Source organism: Oncorhynchus gorbuscha, linkage group LG14 (assembly GCF_021184085.1).
Source record: "Oncorhynchus gorbuscha isolate QuinsamMale2020 ecotype Even-year linkage group LG14, OgorEven_v1.0, whole genome shotgun sequence".
Taxonomy (NCBI): Eukaryota; Metazoa; Chordata; class Actinopteri; order Salmoniformes; family Salmonidae; genus Oncorhynchus; species Oncorhynchus gorbuscha.
Genome location: NC_060186.1, coordinates 21506434 through 21523969, shown reverse-complemented (window position 1 = coordinate 21523969; position 17536 = coordinate 21506434). Strand labels below are relative to the sequence as shown.

Below are 17536 nucleotides of genomic sequence, written 5' to 3'. Positions count from 1 at the left end.
TTTTGTCAATTCATGTCCAGTAAAGGCCAGAGCTCATCAGTAAGCGGAGGGCTACTGGTGAGCGCTACTACTCAGGTCTCTTCATCTAGATCCTGTACTACTATGTCGGTCCATCTACGCTGGACCGGTTCGGGTGCTACATGCAGTGCCTTGATTGACTCTGGGGCTGAGGGTTGTTTCATGGACGAAGCATGGGCTCGGAAACATGACATTCCTTTCAGACAGTTAGACAAGCCTACGCCCATGTTTGCCTTAGATGGTAGTCATCTTCCCAGTATCAGATTTGAGACACTACCTTTAACTCTCACAGTATCTGGTAACCACAGTGAGACTATTTCTTTTTTGATTTTTCGTTCACCTTTTACACCTGTTGTTTTGGGTCATCCCTGGCTAGTATGTCATAATCCTTCTATTAATTGGTCTAGTAATTCTATCCTATCCTGGAACGTTTCTTGTCATGTGAAGTGTTTAATGTCTGCCATCCCTCCCATTTGTTCTGTCCCCTCTTCTCAGGAGGAACCTGGTGATTTGACAGGAGTGCCGGAGGAGTATCATGGTCTGCGCACGGTCTTCAGTCGGTCCAGAACCAACTCCCTTCCTCCTCACCGGTCGTATGATTGTTGTCCTGATCTCTTCAAGAAGCGTTTTGCATCCGCTCCTATCCTTGTTGCACCTGACGTCACTAAACCGTTTATTGTTGAGGTTGACGCGTCGGGGGTGGGCGTGGGAGCCATTCTGTCCCAGCGCTCCGATACTGACGATGGGGTCCACCCTTGTGCGTATTTTTCTCATCGCCTGTCACCGTCGGAACGTAACTATGATGTGGCTAACCGCGAACTGCTCGCCATCCGTTTAGCCCTAGGCAAATGGCGACAGTGGTTGGAGGGGGCGACCGTTCCTTTTGTCGTTTGGACTGACCAAAAGAACCTTGAGTACATCCGTTCTGCCAAACGACTGAATGCGCGTCATGCTCGTTGGGCGTTGTTTTTCGCTCGTTTCGAATTCGTTATTTCTTATTGCCCGGGTACTAAGAACACCAAGCCTCATGCTTTATCCCGTCTCTTTAGTTCTTCTGTGGCTTCTACCGATCCCGAGGGGATCCTTCCTGTTGGGCGTGTTGTCGGGTTGACTGTCTGGGGAATTGAGAGACAGGTTAAGCAAGCACTCACGCACACTGCGTCGCCGCGCGCTTGCCCTAGTAACCTTCTTTTCGTTCCTGTTTCTACTCGTCTGGCTGTTCTTCAGTGGGCTCACTCTGCCAAGTTAGCTGGCCATCCCGGCGTTCGGGGTACGCTTGCTTCTATTCGCCAGCGGTTTTGGTGGCCTACTCAGGAGCGTGACACGCACCGTTTCGTGGCTGCGTGTTCGGACTGCGCGCAGAAGAAGTCTGGTAATTTTTTTCTGCTTCTGCTCCTGGTCTTGCTGGGTCTCAGTCTGTTCCCTGCCATCGCATCTCTCCTGTTCTTGTTCCTGCCCTTGCTGTGTCTCAGTCTGTCCCTAGTTGTTACTCTCCTGGCCTGTTTGGTCCTGTTTGCTCTAAAGCTTTCAGTTCTCTACCCGTGTCTCATTTTTTTTTTTTTAGTAGTACCCTAGTTTCCCTTTTTTCGTTTTTCCGTTACGGTCCTGAGGAGAGGAGTTGGGTTCTTTCTCGGGACGTGCTGGACCGTTTGTGATCTATGATTTCCTCCGTTGCCGCCAGTGTTCCTCCTCGAGAGCGCCAGGAGGTGCTCGGTGAGTGGGGGGGTACTGTCATGTTTTGTCTTATATTATCTTGTCATTTTGCTTTTCCTTCTGTTCGTTTTCCCCCTGCTGGTCTTTTTAGGTTCGTTCCCCTTTTTCTCTCTCCCTTCCTCTCTCTCTTCTCTCTATCGTTCCGTTCCTGCTCCCAGCTGTTCCTATTCCCCTAATCAATCATTTAGTCTTCCCACACCTGTTCCTTATCTTTTCCCCTGATTAGAGTCCCTATTTCTTCCCTTGTTTTCCGTTCCTGTCCTGTCGGATCCTTGTCTATTGTTCACCGTGCTGTGTCTGTGTATCGCCCTGTCGTGTCGTGTTTCCCTCAGATGCTGCGTGGTGAGCAGGTGTCTGAGTCTGCTACGTTCAAGTGCCTTCCCGAGGCAACCTGCAGTTCTTGATCGAGTCTCCAGTCTGTTCTCGTCATTACGAGTGGAATTATGCCTTATGATTGTAGATTTACTTTACTGGATTAAAGACTCTGTTTTTGCCAAGTCGCTTTTGGGTCCTCATTCACTTGCATAACAACTTCAGACTCTCCCCAAAACAACTGAACCCCCCCAACAAACCGAAAGAGATTTAAGGTGCACACCCCTAAAGAGGTAGCCAGAACAGGATAACTCCCTTCAAGCTCACAAAGACACAGTGGAGGAGGAACTATCCGACACAGTGGAGGAGGAATTATCCAACACCCAGGGAGAGAGAACGAGTGACTTCAGTCAAACACAGACAGTAGGGAGAGGTGGGAGAGGAGGAAGTTACACCAGATGCAATTCCTCCTGCTCATGCGAGCAAGGAAAGAGATGACAAGCCTTCTGATCAGGCCAACAGGCAGGCCAAGGGAGAGGTCATAGTGATTCACACCCACAGAGAGAAAGACAACCCACACAACCTCTTGGCTGAGATGAACCACACAGAGTTAGAGGGCTTTCAGTCAGCCAGCCTGCTCTGATCCTCAAGTCAGTTGTATTTAAATTCATGTTCATTAAATATTTTTAGTCAAGATTTGAAAAGTCCCATTTACTTAATGATATCTTTTCACTGTCTGCAACCTCAAGAACCAGGGTGAGTCTGAGTCTGAGTCACCCTTTTACTGGGCAAACACAACTTGCATATCGTCATAGACTAGGCCAAAATGTTAATCTTTTAACCTTGCTTGAATAAAACATGCATTTTTTATAGTGTGCAAGAGTTGCGCTTTTTCGTTTTCTATGATGATTAAAGGTTTTGGTTGCACCTCAACTCAACGTTGGTACAAAGGAACATACCCCAAGAGCCTGCGAGAGCTGGGGTGCAAGATGGCTCAACGACTGATCACACGGTTACGGACCCAGGAACGGAAACGACTACGAGTAGGAACACAGCACATGAGACAACTATAACAGCAGCAGGACACACACTTCAGGTGTGCAGCTGTGGTTGGGAGAGAGTAACATCGGCAAGGGGGTTAAGGATCCATCAAGGGAGGAAAAGGTGCTTGGGAGAGCAGAGACAGGGACCTCGCATTGACCAGTACTTCTTACGAAGCAGCCAGTCAAATCAGTCGAATGAAGCACAGCGACGGGACGCAAACCAAAGTTCGCAGAGCATCAGCACCCCTGTAACTGAGGAGGATAACACAAGCACAGAAATGCCGGTGGATGAACTCACCCAACCACAGAGACCTCTAAAAGAGGAAAAGATCAAAGGGCACAGACCGAGTGTGAAGTGGCCCAAAGCCGTTGAAAAGAGAGAGTGGGAATCAATCAACAACGACCTGACAAAAATCTTGGAACAACAGGTAGGAACAGCAGAGAAAAAGCTTGAAAGGATGGGAGACATTATCTACCCGCGCCAGCCAAATCTAGGAGACAGCAGGAGATCGAGATACTTGTCAGAGAGAGAAGGCAGCTGAGGAAGCAGTGGAAGAAGGCCTCTGATGCAGAGAGAGAAGGTCTCATGCTACTCCAAGCAGATATTAAATGTTGGCTGGCAACCTTGCGAAGAGCGGAAAACTTAAGGAAACTTCGTAGGAAGAAGGAACACTCAAGAACACGGTTCTATAAAAAACCCTTTAAGTTTGTCAAAGATCTCTTCGCAAAGGAAAAGTGCGGAATCCTAAAAACTCCAAAGCCAGAACTGGAAGAACATCTGGAGAAGGTCCACCAGGACATGAAAAGGCATGAGCAGATAGTCATCCCACATGACATCCCACCTATTCAACCACCAGAATTCAATCTGGACACTAACCCTCCTAAATTGAGGGAAGTAGAGAACGTTGTCCGAAGAGCAAGAGCGGCCTCGGCTCCTGGGCCTAATGGAGTACCATACAAGCTCTACAAGAACGCCCGGATGTTCTACGCTTTCTTTGGAGGCTTATGAGGATAGTGTGGCAGAAGGAAATAATACCAAAGGTATGGCGAAGGGCTGGTGGTGTGCTAATCCCGAAAGAGAAGGATGCGACAGACATCAGTCAATTCCGACCAATCTCCCTTCTCAACGTCGAAGGGAAGATATTTTTCAGTATAATAGCACAGAGGCTGTCCACTTATCTGGAAAGTACATTGATACATCTGTACAGAAAGCAGGCATTCCTGGTTTCTCTGGTTGCCTGGAACATACTAGTATGATTTGGCACCAGATCCAAACAGCTAAGAAGGACAAGAGAGACCTCTATGTCATCTTCCTCGACCTGGCCAATGCCTTTGGCTCAGTTCCCCATGAACTCCTCTGGGAATCCTTCAACATATTCCACGTACCAGAACCCATCACTACACTGGTAAAGGCCTATTTCCAAGACCTGCAATTGTGTTTCACAACACCTGACTTCACAACAACATGGCAGGGCTTGGAAGTAGGCATAATGGCAGGCTGTACAATTTCTCCTCTGGCCTTCACTATGGCCATGGAAGTCATCATCAGGGCATCGAGATGGGTGGTCGGCGGTGAGAGAACTAAGGAAGGGCTCCGTCTCCCACCTATCCGAGCATACATGGATGGCATGACTACACTGACCACCACTGCAGCATGCACCAGGCGGCTACTTGCAAAACTTGTAAATAGCCATTTTCAGTAGCTCTCAGCATGCCATTCCATGAGCGCAACATTTATTTTTCAACTCGAATCAATGAGCCCAATCAGTCCTCCATGACACAAAATCATAAACAACATAGTAGGACTTGCTAATAAATCCTTAGTTGAGGTTATGCTCAGGTAAAACAATTTGGCTAATCTATACTTCCATATTTCCAAGTCCTATCCTTCAAGATCAAGGGGTATAACATTTATTGGAATGACTGGAATTTTGATAGACTTTGGTTTTTAAATGTAAAGATACTATTTAATCGTATTTATTATATGTAGTATAAAGCGATAGGTTAGAAGAAGCCTACATAACCAACCCATAAAGTCACATCGGCGCTTCGCTCCCGCAACTTTTTACATTTCATTATATTTCATTATTGCACAACGGTTTGATTTGTCTAATCTTAGCAATTTCTTCTCAGCTAGCTACATAGCCGTCTTTGTATCAAAGATAATTGCGTAATTATCGTATTCCGCCGTCCTAACGTAGTCTTCACTAGCCAGCTAGCTAACGTCCACTGATTAGCTGCACTGGAGAAACTATTACACTCAACTGAACGACTTGATCAGTGTAGTGTTAGCTAGCTACATAGCTGTCTTTGCTGTCTTCGTATCTTCGTTCCAAGATAATTGTGTTGTTTAGGTTTAGAGTGTGTAGTCTTAGAGTGATTATCTTAATTTACCGAGGTTAGCTAGCCAGCTATTTGTCGTCCTTAACGTAGGAGACTCTGCTAGCTAGCCAACGCTAGCCAACGTCTTCTGAATAGAACTCAACAACCCGGTCGCATTCACAGGTAGTATCACATTTTCATTTCATTTCATTACAGTACAACTGTTTGATTTGTTTGATCGTAGCTAGCTACATAGCTAGCTACATAGCCGTCTTTGTATCAAAGAAAATTGTGTAGTCTAGAGTGATTTTCTAGGTTAGCTAGCCAGCTATTGTCGTTCTTTTAACGCAACGTAACGTAAACAACACTACTAGTTAGCCAGCTAGCCCCCGAATAGCAGCACTGTAGAAACTATTACACTCAACGGAACGACTTGATTAGTGTAGTGTCAACAACGCACCCACTGCCAGCTAGCCTACTTCAGCAGTACTGTATCATTTTAATCATTTTAGTCAATAAGATTCTTGCTACGTAGCTTAACTTTCTGAACATTCGAGACGTGTAGCCCACTTGTCATTCCAATCTCCTTTGCATTAGCGTAGCCTCTTCTGTAGCCTGTTAACTATGTGTCTGTTTATCCCTGTTCTCTCCTCTCTGCACAGACCATACAAATGCTCCACACCGCGTGGCCGCGGCCACCCTAATCTGGTGGTCCCAGCGCGCACGACCCACGTGGAGTTCCAGGTCTCCGGTAGCCTCTGGAATTGCCGATCTGCGGTCAACAAGGCAGAGTTCATCTCAGCCTATGCCTCCCTCCAGTCCTGATAGGTTAAGTAATCCCTCTCACCCCACCCCCCCTAAGTTTTAGATGCACTATTGTTAAGTGACTGTCCCACTGGATGTCATAAGGTGAATGCACCAATTTGTAAGTCGCTCTGGATAAGAGCGTCTGCTAAATGACTTAAATGTAAAATGTAATGTAATGGTATGGCGAGGACTCGACCTGCCCCCTCTGCCCAGCTCCAGCGACTCTCAGGCATATAATGACAGGTTGCAAGACCCGCCTCTCACAAGGCCGCTACACCTGGAGGCACAATCAGGTCCTCAAGAGCCTGGCTGCAGCACTTGAGACCAAGAGTAGTGCAACCAATTCATTACCTCCATAAACATGCAATCCCGTCAAAACAACAAAATTCATCCGGGAGGGACAGAAAAGGCCCAAGTATCCTCCTACAAAGCCAGAAACTGGACACCAAGCCATAGCCCGGGACTGGAAATTGCTTGTCGATATTGGCCAGCAACTCATTTTTCCACCTGAGATTGCTTCTACCAACCTTAGGCCAGACATGGTACTCTGGTCCCCTTCACGAAAGGCTGTGTACATCATAGAGCTCACAGTCCCGTGGGAGAATTCTGTTGAAGAGGCCTACGAGCGTAAGAAACTGCGTTACACAGAGTTGGCAGCAGACGCAACTCAGCGTGGCTGGAATGCAAAGGTCTGGCCAGTTGAAGTGGGATGCAAAGGATTCGTGGCTTCTTCCATTATCAGGTTGCTGAAATAACTTGGAATCCATGGACAGGCTCTGCGGCAGACCGTCAGAGCAGTTTCTCAAGCAGCTGAAAGAGGCAGCCAGTGGATCTGGATCAAACGGAAGAACCCTTGCTGGGTTATAACTTCATGACCCCCCAACCCCACCTGAGAACCCAATTCAGATTCCTCCAACTTGAGGAGGGCATATGAGGTATGCGGTCAGCTGTATGGCTGGCTCAGGGTAGAGGACGCCCCTGCCTTGCATTGTCCCGTTGGACATCTTAATTGGGCATGGGACACAAGCTAAGGCTTGATCACCCTTTAGCTGGCCACCTCTGACGAGGGTGTTTAGTGATTAAAGGCCGAAACACCCACTGATTCGAAGGCACACTGCTGAGGATGTGTCCCAAAAATTTACATCTTACCCCAGTCTAAGAAATAAACCTCCCATGCCACTCTGTCAACATCACGGCAAATCTCATGCGAGTGCATTCCATCTATTGGCACAATGGACAGTTTTTAACATCTCGTCCCGTGTTTTATGATTCTTACAGTTTAGGAGGGAGTAGGACACCCCCACAGGACAGCCCCCACACTCATTGCTAGAGATCGAACTTCAGACTTCTCCAAAACAACAGAACCCCCAAAAACCGAAAGAGATTTAAGGTGCACACCCCTAAAGAGGTAGCCAGAACAGTATAACTCCCCTCAAGCTCACAAAGACACAGTGGAGGAGGAACTATCCGACACAGTGGAGGAGGAATTATCCAACACCCAGGAGAGAGAACAAGTGACCTCCGTCGAACACAGACAGTAGGGCGAGGTGGGAGAGGAGGAGGTTACCCCAGATGCCATTCCTCCTGCTCATGCGAGCAAGGAAAGAGATGACAAGCCTTTCTGATCAGGCCAACAGGCAGGCCAAGGGAGAGGTCATAGTGATTCACACCCACAGAGAGAAAGACAACCCACACAACCTATTGGCTGAGATGAACCACACAGAATTAGAAGGCTTTCAGGGCTAGCCAGTCAGCCAGCCTGCTCTGATCCTCAAGTCAGTTGTATTTAAATTCATGTTCATTAAAGATTTTTATTCAATATTTCAAAAGTCCCATTTACTTAATGATATCTTTTCACTGTCTGCAACCCTCAAGAACCAGGGTGAGTCTGGGTCACCCTTTTCCTGGGCAAACACAACTTGCATATTGTCATAGACTAGGTCAAAATGTTCATCTTTTAACCTTGCTTGAATAAAACAATGCATTTTTTATAGTGAGCAAGAGTTGCGCTGTTTCCTTTTCTATGGTGATTAAAGGTTTTGGTTGCACCTCAACTCAACGTTGGTTGAGCTCCTCCATTTTCTGTTGTAGTCAAGTAGTACTATCTTTCTTTTTTTTACATGTAGTAAGTAAATAATTAAAAGCATTAAAATTGAGATGTTTCCCACTTACTTACACAACCTACTCCACACTTGCAAAGTGAAAGTTTATAGAAATGTTCTGACATTAAGTAGTAAACAGGAAAAGCAGAATTGAATCCAATTATTATGATGCAAATAATTTAATGGTCTATGGTTCAATCCCATTTCTGAAGGTCTGATGAATAACTAATCTTGTTCCTCCTCTTCCTTGTGGCAGGCGCAGCAGCACACTGCCCTCCAAAGCCTGAAAAAAAATTGCCGGACTTTCCCTTTGCATGCAGCTCTGCATGGAACATCCAGTGTCACATCCTTGGTGACGTGTGGGGTGACATCTGGGATGACCACAGCAACATCCTCTGGAAAGGGAGAAAAGAGGGACAGAATGTAAACAAATGCGAACCGTAGGTTCTAAACACTGGCTAGTTGAAAGGTTCTACTAAGATGTCATGACAAACGGCACCTGTCAGTGTTACTCACCTGCTTGGATGTCAGTTGGCTGAGAGGCAAAGGCGGCCATCTTGAGAGTCCTTTCTTCAGGTGTGACATCCACAACCTCCAAGAGGGAAGAGATGGGCTCTGCCTCTCTATTAGGGGTGATGTCCACAACATTTAGGTGGAAAGAAACCAGATCTGCCTCTTTGTTACGGGTGATGTTCACAGCAAAGTGGGAAGAAGCTGGATCTTGTTGTGTCTTAGGTGTGATGTCCTGAACCTCCAGGTGTGAATTAGCCGGGTCTGCCTCTGTCTTAGGGGTGATTTCCACAACCTCCAAGTGGGAACAAGCTCTGTCTGCCTCTGTTTTAGGGCCGATGTCCGCAACTTCCAGGTGGGAAGATGACTTGTCTGCCTGTATGTTATGGGTGATGTCCACAACCTCAAGGTGGGAAGAAGCAGGGTCTGCCTCTATGTTAGCGGTGATGTCCACGACGTCCAGGTGGGAAGACGCCGAGTCTGCATCTGTGTTAGTGGTGATGTCCACAACCTCCATGTGGGAACAAGCTCTGTCTGCCTCTGTTTTAGGGCCGATGTCCGCAACTTCCAGGTGGGAAGATGCCTGGTCTGCCTGTATGTTATGGGTGATGTCCACGACGTCCAGGTGGGAAGATGCCGGGTCTGCCTCTGTGTTAGAAGTGACAACAGCAATCCTGATGAGCTCTCCTACTACAAGTCACCGAGATGTCATCACAACAGGCATCTGTCAGAGTGCTCTCTATCATTGCTACTCACCTGCTAGGATGTCTGGAGGTGCAGTGGAGACGGCCACAGCGACGACAGGGAGGACTGGTAAGGTGGCTGCAGGGGGCTGGAAGCAGCTCTGGACTTCATCAGCCACAAAGGCACAGACAGATCTCACATAAAATGGGCTCTGGAGGTCATCCGTGGAGAAGGACAGACTGATTCTCCCGAGGATTGACCACACAGATTCAAAAGCCGCAGCGCGGGAGAAAGGGATTTGAGGGGAAGGGGCCCTTAACATGCTGGAGAGCTTCTCCACTACGGCCGCCACCATGCCCACGGCCATCCCGCTTACTTGGATTGGGTGCCCTGAATGTCCTTCCTTTGGCTGAATCCACAGGGCCAGGAGGAGCCTGGGCACCACCTCCACAACCACCTGGGATGGGCTGAGCAGGTTGCTATGGGGCTCATTGGACAGCTCGCCCATAATGCTCCTTACAGCTCTTTCCACGATGCTGTGGACCTTAGGGTCGCTGAAATCAATAAAAACAAGAATACAAAGCTGAACGATGTGCAATGTGCTCACAGAGAACATTGTTTTAGTCTGTTTCTGCAGAGTTACAGATGTGTCGATAAATGGATCAAGTCATATGCAGGGCAGTACATGGAACTCACATGTCAGCTGGCGAGGTGGGGTGCAAGGAGCGGCGGAGCTTGCAGACAGCCTCGTGCTCTATGTCTATCATTTTTAGGCAAGTGTTGACTTCCCATGTCTGCCATAAAAAACAGGAAGTCTGATTAGTGAAATTTCACAACATGTCTATTCTGCTGTACTAACTAGTTGTTGAAAGGCTAGTAAAGAGCTCACTGACTTGAAGTATGTGTCTAACTCTCATTGTCTTACCAGCCGAGCGAGGTCATTCCCCTCCTCCAGGGTTTCCTTCCACACCCTTCAAATAAAACACAGAGCAATTCAACTTTCCTGGCTTCCGATTTTTCTGTTGTTTATTTTACCCACACCTCGTGGAGTGGTGCTGGTGGCAGGGAATGGCAGTGAAGGTGAGTGATGACATGGTACTCACCTCTCCCTAAGGGATTTTTTGCCCTGAGACACCAGCCAGTCGCTCATGTGCTCCGTGGTGACATGGTGCGGGACCTGGCCTTGACTCTGGAGCAGCAGATAGTGGACCATGAGCTTCTTCTGCAAGATGAGGTAAGGTGTGAGACAGTGCCACGAAATACCATATCATGTGCATTCTGAAGGGCCTCTCACAACATTTCACGACTGTTCATGCATCACAATTTGCGAGTGTTATTAAGAACTCTTATGACCCTCTTCTCTAAACTGTCTTGAAATACAACTCTCTTTCTGTTGTTTATGTTTTTTTTGGGATGAATCTTACCTGTTTATTGTAATATGTTTCCTCCCAGCAGGCCTGCAGAGTCTGGAAATAAAGGCTGCTTCTGCAGAATTCCTTTGAAGAGAATGACAATAATGATGCTTTGTTATGCACATTGTGCACAGGCTTTTACAGTATGCTAAAATGAATATCCCCAAAGATTACCTTTGTGGGACCATAAGTGAACTCCGGAATGCACCAAACCCTATCCATGGTAAGATGGGGTAGAAACGCAGCGCTATAGATATACGAGATGCTCTAGAGATAACAGGAATAAGTTAAAGTCGCGAATGATCAATTACTGTGGAGTCGTCCAATATGCTGCACTTAGAATTGAGTTGTAGGCAATGTTTGGTACAAAATAGAATGTTTACATTCTATTGCTATGGAGAAATGGAATGTGTAGAACCTTTATAAATGGGTATGCTTCTATGTCTTTATGTCTTGAAAGATTAAGCTCTTTATTTTGTCATAATGGGTATATATGAGGATTGGAACCTGTTTCGAATCATTACGCGGGTATCCAGCTACATGTTGCTTAGACCTACTAATCCAACCTTGGTTTACAAGTGAAATTAATTGTTTACCAATGCCTATACAAATCTATTAACCATATCTATTTAAAGCAATGATTGTCAATTGAAAATGTGGTTGTTGTGTTATCTTGTTGTGCGCCTAGTGTCAGAGTCCTCTTAAGCACGTTATTCCAATATTTCTGAGCTATGAATTGACATAAGGTACAATTTTGCAAAGCTAATCGGGTAAAAATAAGAGTATGAATGCCAATAAACTTTTTTCTTGAATTATATGCATAATAGTGTAGTTAACAAAATCGCTCAGCGTGGGAACTTTTGTTGGGTGGGAAGCATCCGTTATAATTCTCCATGGCGCGTATAGACCATCACTTCGTTGTCTTGTTGGTAATATAAAAATGCATGACAGTGCCCATTGTAAAAGTCTAACAGTTGTTTTTCTTATTGTTTCTCACAAACAGATATTTGAGAAGGGAATTTTGTGCAGTTGTACCTATGATGCACAGACACACTAAAGCTGTACAGTGTAGTTTGAAAAGTCAGTTTATATTATTTGCAGATCGAAATATGTAACATTTGAAATGAATGTGGCTGAACAGTTTAGCATAAGGTTCCTGTGGGATTCTTCTCCTTCAGTCTTTTTGCCTCCTAAGCCTCGTTTCCCATTACGTGGGATTTTCCCAGTGCCAACTTCACATGAGATGGCCGCTGTCTACTGCCATGTGGTGCTGAATGACAGATCTCGCGTTTCCGATTTCGCTGCTGTCCATTGTGCTGAAATATCCAATCTCGGCTATTTGCAAATGTATGACCAGCCAAACTTAACCCCACACATACACACACGTTAATGGTAATCTCTCACACACTTTTGAACATTGCACAAGTGTGTTTGTTTTAATAAAGATGCGAAGAATGAAATCAATGTGTGGATGTTGATTGGACAATGTATAGGTGCTTTACAGAAGCCATTTTGTGCCATTCCCTATAGTGTGAATTTGACTGGAGCATGATCAGATTGCTTTGTTTAAGCCAGAATGGAGATTTGGTCTGAGAAACGATGCCCAATATAGCATGTTAGCTGTGAAGAAGAAAACAATAAGGCCATGTTTATATGACTCCCTTTCAAAGAGTCACTCATTTATATTGTTCTTGTAGATATACAGTGCCTTCAGAAAGTGTTCATACCGCTTAACTTATTCCACATTTTGTTTTCTTTCAGCCTGAATTCAAAATGGATGAAATTATAATTGTTTATCCTTTCCAGCTACACACAATACACCATAATGACAAATTGAAAACATGTTTGACATTTTTGCAAATGTACTGAAAATGATTTACATGTTTTCACACTGCATGTTAGAATCACCTTTGGCAGCAATTAAAGCTTTGAATAAAATTAGATTTGATTTGATTTGAGTCTTTCTGGGTAAGTCTCTAAGAGCTTTGCACACTTGGATTGTACCATATTTGCAATATACAATATATACATAACCAGTCAAATGTTTGGACACATCTACTCTTTCAAGGTTTTTTTTTATTTTTACTATTTTTAACATTGTACAATAATAGTGAAGACATCAAAACTATGAAATAACACATATGGAATCATGTAGCAACCAAACAAAGGTTAAAGTAATGACAGACTGCCGTTTCTCGTTGCTTATTTGAGCTGTTCTTGCCAAAATATGGACTTGGTCTTTTACCAAATAGGGCTATCTTCTGTATACCACCCCTACCTTGTCACAACACAACTGATTGGCTCAAACGCATTAAGAAGGAAAGAAATTCCACAAATTAACTTTTAACAAAGCACACCTGTACATTGAAATTCATTCCAGGTGACTACCTCATGAAGCTGGTTGAGAGAATGCCAAGACTGTGCAAAGCTGTCACCAAGGCAAAGGGTGGCTACTTTGAAGAATATCAAATATAAAATATATTTGGATTTGTTTAAACAGCATGATCATTACATAGGTGCACCTTGTGCTGGGGGACAATAAAAGGCCTCTCTAAAATGTGCAGTTTTGTCACACAACACAATGCCACAGATGTTTCAAGTTTTGAGGAGAATGCAAATGACTGTTGCCAGAGAATTTAATGTTAATTTCTCTACCATAAGCCGAGGCGGCTTTAGAGAATTTGGCAGTACGTCCAACTGGCCTCACAACTGCAGACCACATGTAAGGCAATGTGTGGACGAGCGATTTGCTGATGTCAACGTTGTGAATAGAATGCCCCATGGTGGCAGTTGGGTTATGGTATGGGCTGGCATAAGCCATGGACAGGGAACACAATTGCATTCTATCAATAACAATTTGAATGCACAGAGATACTGTGACGAGACCCCGAGGACAATTGTCATGCCACTCATCCGCCGCCATCACCTCATGTTTCAGCATGATAATCCACGGCCTGCAAGGATCTGTACAGAAATCCTGAAACCTGAAATGGCCTGCATACTTACCAGGCATGTCAGAAAAATCAATTAAGCATAATGATTACGGCTCTAGATTGCAGGAAAAATCTGTTTGTAGCTAAGCAGGCCAGCGGTGTCGTAAACTGTCCCTTCACGCCTGTCCACTGATTAGTTGCTAGGAGTCATGGTCGCCAGGGGGTCAGCAAATCACAGGCAGTCAGCTTGTGTCCCAGATCCCCAACTCCTGCATCTCCTCCCAGTCTCCCTCAAGCAGAGACAGAGATCAACCTCTCTATCTCTGCCTGTACTCCCTGTTCACCCACGACTGCGTGGCCACGCACGCCTCCAAATCAATCATCAAGTTTGCGGACGACACAACAGTGGTAGGCTTGATTACCAACAACGACGAGACGGCCTACAGGGAGGAGGTGAGGGCCCTCGGAGTGTGGTGTCAGGAAAATAACCTCACACTCAACGTCAACAAAACTAAGGAGATGATTGTGGACTTCAGGAAACAGCAGAGGGAACACCCCCTATCCACATAGATGGAACAGTAGTGGAGAGGGTAGCAAGTTTTAAGTTCCTCGGCATACACATCACAGACAAACTGAATTGGTCCACTCACACTGACAGCGTCGTGAAAAGGCGCAGCAGCGCCTCTTCAACCTCAGGAGGCTGAAGAAATTCGGCTTGTCACCAAAAGCACTCACAAACTTCTACAGATGCACAATCGAGAGCATCCTGGTGGGCTGTATCTGTCATGTATTGTCATGTTATGTCTTGTTCCTGTTCTTTCTCTTCACTTCGTTTCCCCCTGCTGGTCGTATTAGGTTACCTTCTCTTCCTTTCCTTCCCCCAGCTGTTCCTCATCTCCTCTAACGACCTCGTTTACTCTCTCCCACCTGTTCCCTTTTTTTCCCTCTGATTAGGTCTCTATTTCTCTCTCTGTTTCTGCTTCTGTCTTTGTCAGATTCTCGTTTGCTTCACCCTTGTCCCGTCCTGTCGTAATCTGCCTCTTCATCAGAAGCTACGTGTGATCAGGTACCTCTGTCCTCTACAACCCGCGCCTACCCGGAGAGACCAGCAGTCTGTTGCCGCTAACCCTGCTATTCTCCTCTGCTGCTAGAAGGGGACTCTCCTGTAAAGATCAGAGGACTTTGTGATTTATTTGTCGCCCTCTCTGCGGGTTGTCTATTTTGTCAATCGTTACATCTGAAGAGGATATATGTCTTCCCTGTGTTTGGACATTAAAAGACTCTGTTTCTGTTAAACCGCTTTTGGGTCCTCACTCAACTGCATAGCAGTATCACCGCCTGGTACGGCAACTGCTCCGCCCTCAACCATAAGGCTCTCCAGAGGGTAGTGAGGACTGCACAACGCATCACCGGGGGCAAACTACCTGCCCTCCAGGACACCTACACCACTCGATGTTACAGGAAGGACATAAAGATCATCAAGGACATCAACCACTGCCTGTTCACCCCGCTATCATCCAGAAGGCGAGGTTAGTACAGGTGCATCAAAGCTGGGACCGAGAGACTGAATAACAGCTTCTATCTCAAGGCCATCAGACTGTTAAACAGCCACCACTAACATTGAGTGGCTGCTGCCAACACACTGTCATTGACACTGACCCAACTCCAGCCACATTAATACTGGGAATTGATGGGAAATGATGTAAATATATCACTAGCCACTTTAAACAATGCTACCTTATATAATGTTACTTACCCTACATTATTCATCTCATATGCATATGTATATACTGTACACTACATCATCGACTGCATCCTTATGTAATACATGTATCACTAGCCACTTTAACTATGCCACTTTGTTTACTTTGTCTACACACTCATCTCATATGTATATACTGTACTCGATACCATCTACTGTATGCTGCTCTGTACCATCACTCATTCATATATCCTTATGTACATATTCCTTATCCCCTTACACTGTGTATAAGACAGTAGTTTTGGAATTGTTAGTTAGATTACTTGTTGGTTATCACTGCATTGTCGGAACTAGAAGCACAAGCATTTCGCTACACTCGCATTAACATCTGCTAACCATGTGTATGTGACAAATAAAATTTGATTTGATTTGCCCATCAACTGGACTCGTGGTATAGTGTGCGTGCACATTCTTGATTGTTGTTCTTTATAGTTACTTCTGTTGCCTATTGTAAGTTACTTCTCTGTGTTTACTTTGTTGTGTAATACTCTGCAGGTAGCCATGCCACTTATACAGTCCTTCCTTTGTTAACAGTGTTGTTGCTCTACTTGTGCTATCAGTTATTGTGTATATTCATCACCCCTGTTTTCTGTCCGTTACTGAACCACTACCTTACCATGTCCATTTCATTAGTGTGTGTCAATAATGTATCATTGAATGTAACTCAGAGGTTGCCTTCTTACCAGCCGGGGGAGGTGCTAGTGCAACCTGGTCTCAGAGCATTTTGTAATATTCTGTATGTATATCAGAGACACCACATTTGATATGATATGGTATGTATTCATTTGTGAATGTCTATCACCCATTTTTTACAATATGTTACGAATTACAATTCTTATTATACTGTATGTTATGAATTTGCAAAACATACAACATGTTACAAATTTGTGAAACGTATGATAAGAATTCTTGCTAGGTGGCTAACTTTAGCTAGTTGGCTAACATTAGTTAGGTGAGGGTGTAGGGTTACGTTTAGGAGTTAGGTTACAGGGTAAAGGTTAGGGTTAGGGGAAGGATTAGCTAAAAGGGTTAAGGTTAGTGTTTGGGGAAGGGATTAGCTAACATGCTAAGTATTTGAAAAATTAGCTAAAAATTAGTAAGTAGTTAAAAAAGTTTCTAGTTAGTTAAAATTCTCAAGTTGGCCGTGATCAGATAGGAACTCGCAACCTTTGGGTTGCTAGACATTCGTGTTATATGCCAACCCATCCACCCTGACGAACCACCCTTCTTTCATTTTTATCTTAAGTAACTATCTGTCTTACATATCCATACCAAACGTAACATATAATACGAAACCGTAGTGTCTCGGTCCCCAGATTGACATTTTCTATGTAACATCTAGTCAATGAGACCAGGCTGGAGTCTGGAGTCCAATTGGAGTCTCTCTTTCACTCTTAGGTGTGGTGCTGGCTCTGGATGCATGTGCTTACGTGCTACTGGGCCTTGTCGTCCTGATGATCAAGAGGAAGCTTCAGGGAGACCAGGAGTCAGCTGAGGGTGTGGAGCTTAAAAAACACCCAGCCATGGGGCTCTGTAAGCAGGGTAAAACAGACTTGGTGAGTTTGGTTGCAGCTGCACTCTGTTTAGAACTACTCAGGATTCCCAGGAGATGTTCCATCTAAGAGGACACTGCTGGAGAGTTCCATGGTCATCTCCATAGTGATTGGCTTGCGGTGGTTCCTGTGGTGCGTTCCGAGTTCGTCGACCCAGCTCTATCCATTTTCAATAGGGGCATCTCAAATGACATTTGTCGAGTGCAGCACTACTTTTAACAATAACCATCTGCTAAGTGAATGTTTATTTGTCTCAACAACTGTTGTTTTAAGGAGTTGGTGTTGTTGTTTTCCTGTATTGGCATTATTATTGTGATGACGATTCTAACTATTGTTGTAATGAACATTAGTCCCCACTTGGTGAC

General features: G+C 45.1%; 2 protein-coding genes across 4 annotated transcripts in view; one reads left to right on the top strand and one right to left on the bottom strand.

The window, feature by feature from the left end:
* LOC123994629 (metabotropic glutamate receptor 8-like) overlaps positions 1-17536 on the top strand; it is a 1038970-nt gene that overhangs the window by 870410 nt on the left and 151024 nt on the right. The window lies entirely within an intron of this gene.
* LOC123994636 lies at positions 8481-9880 on the bottom strand. Of its 2 annotated transcripts, none has more exons than XM_046297479.1 (3): positions 9584-9880; positions 8834-9475; positions 8481-8712 (listed from the first exon to the last, which is right to left on the bottom strand). In XM_046297479.1, exons 1-3 carry the CDS (start codon positions 9876-9878, stop codon positions 8543-8545), a joined length of 1107 nt encoding a protein of 368 aa, XP_046153435.1. In that variant the 5' UTR covers positions 9879-9880; the 3' UTR covers positions 8481-8542. The 2 variants fall into 2 exon arrangements, with proteins under 2 accessions (XP_046153435.1, XP_046153436.1); XM_046297480.1 differs by having other exon boundaries at positions 8834-9313.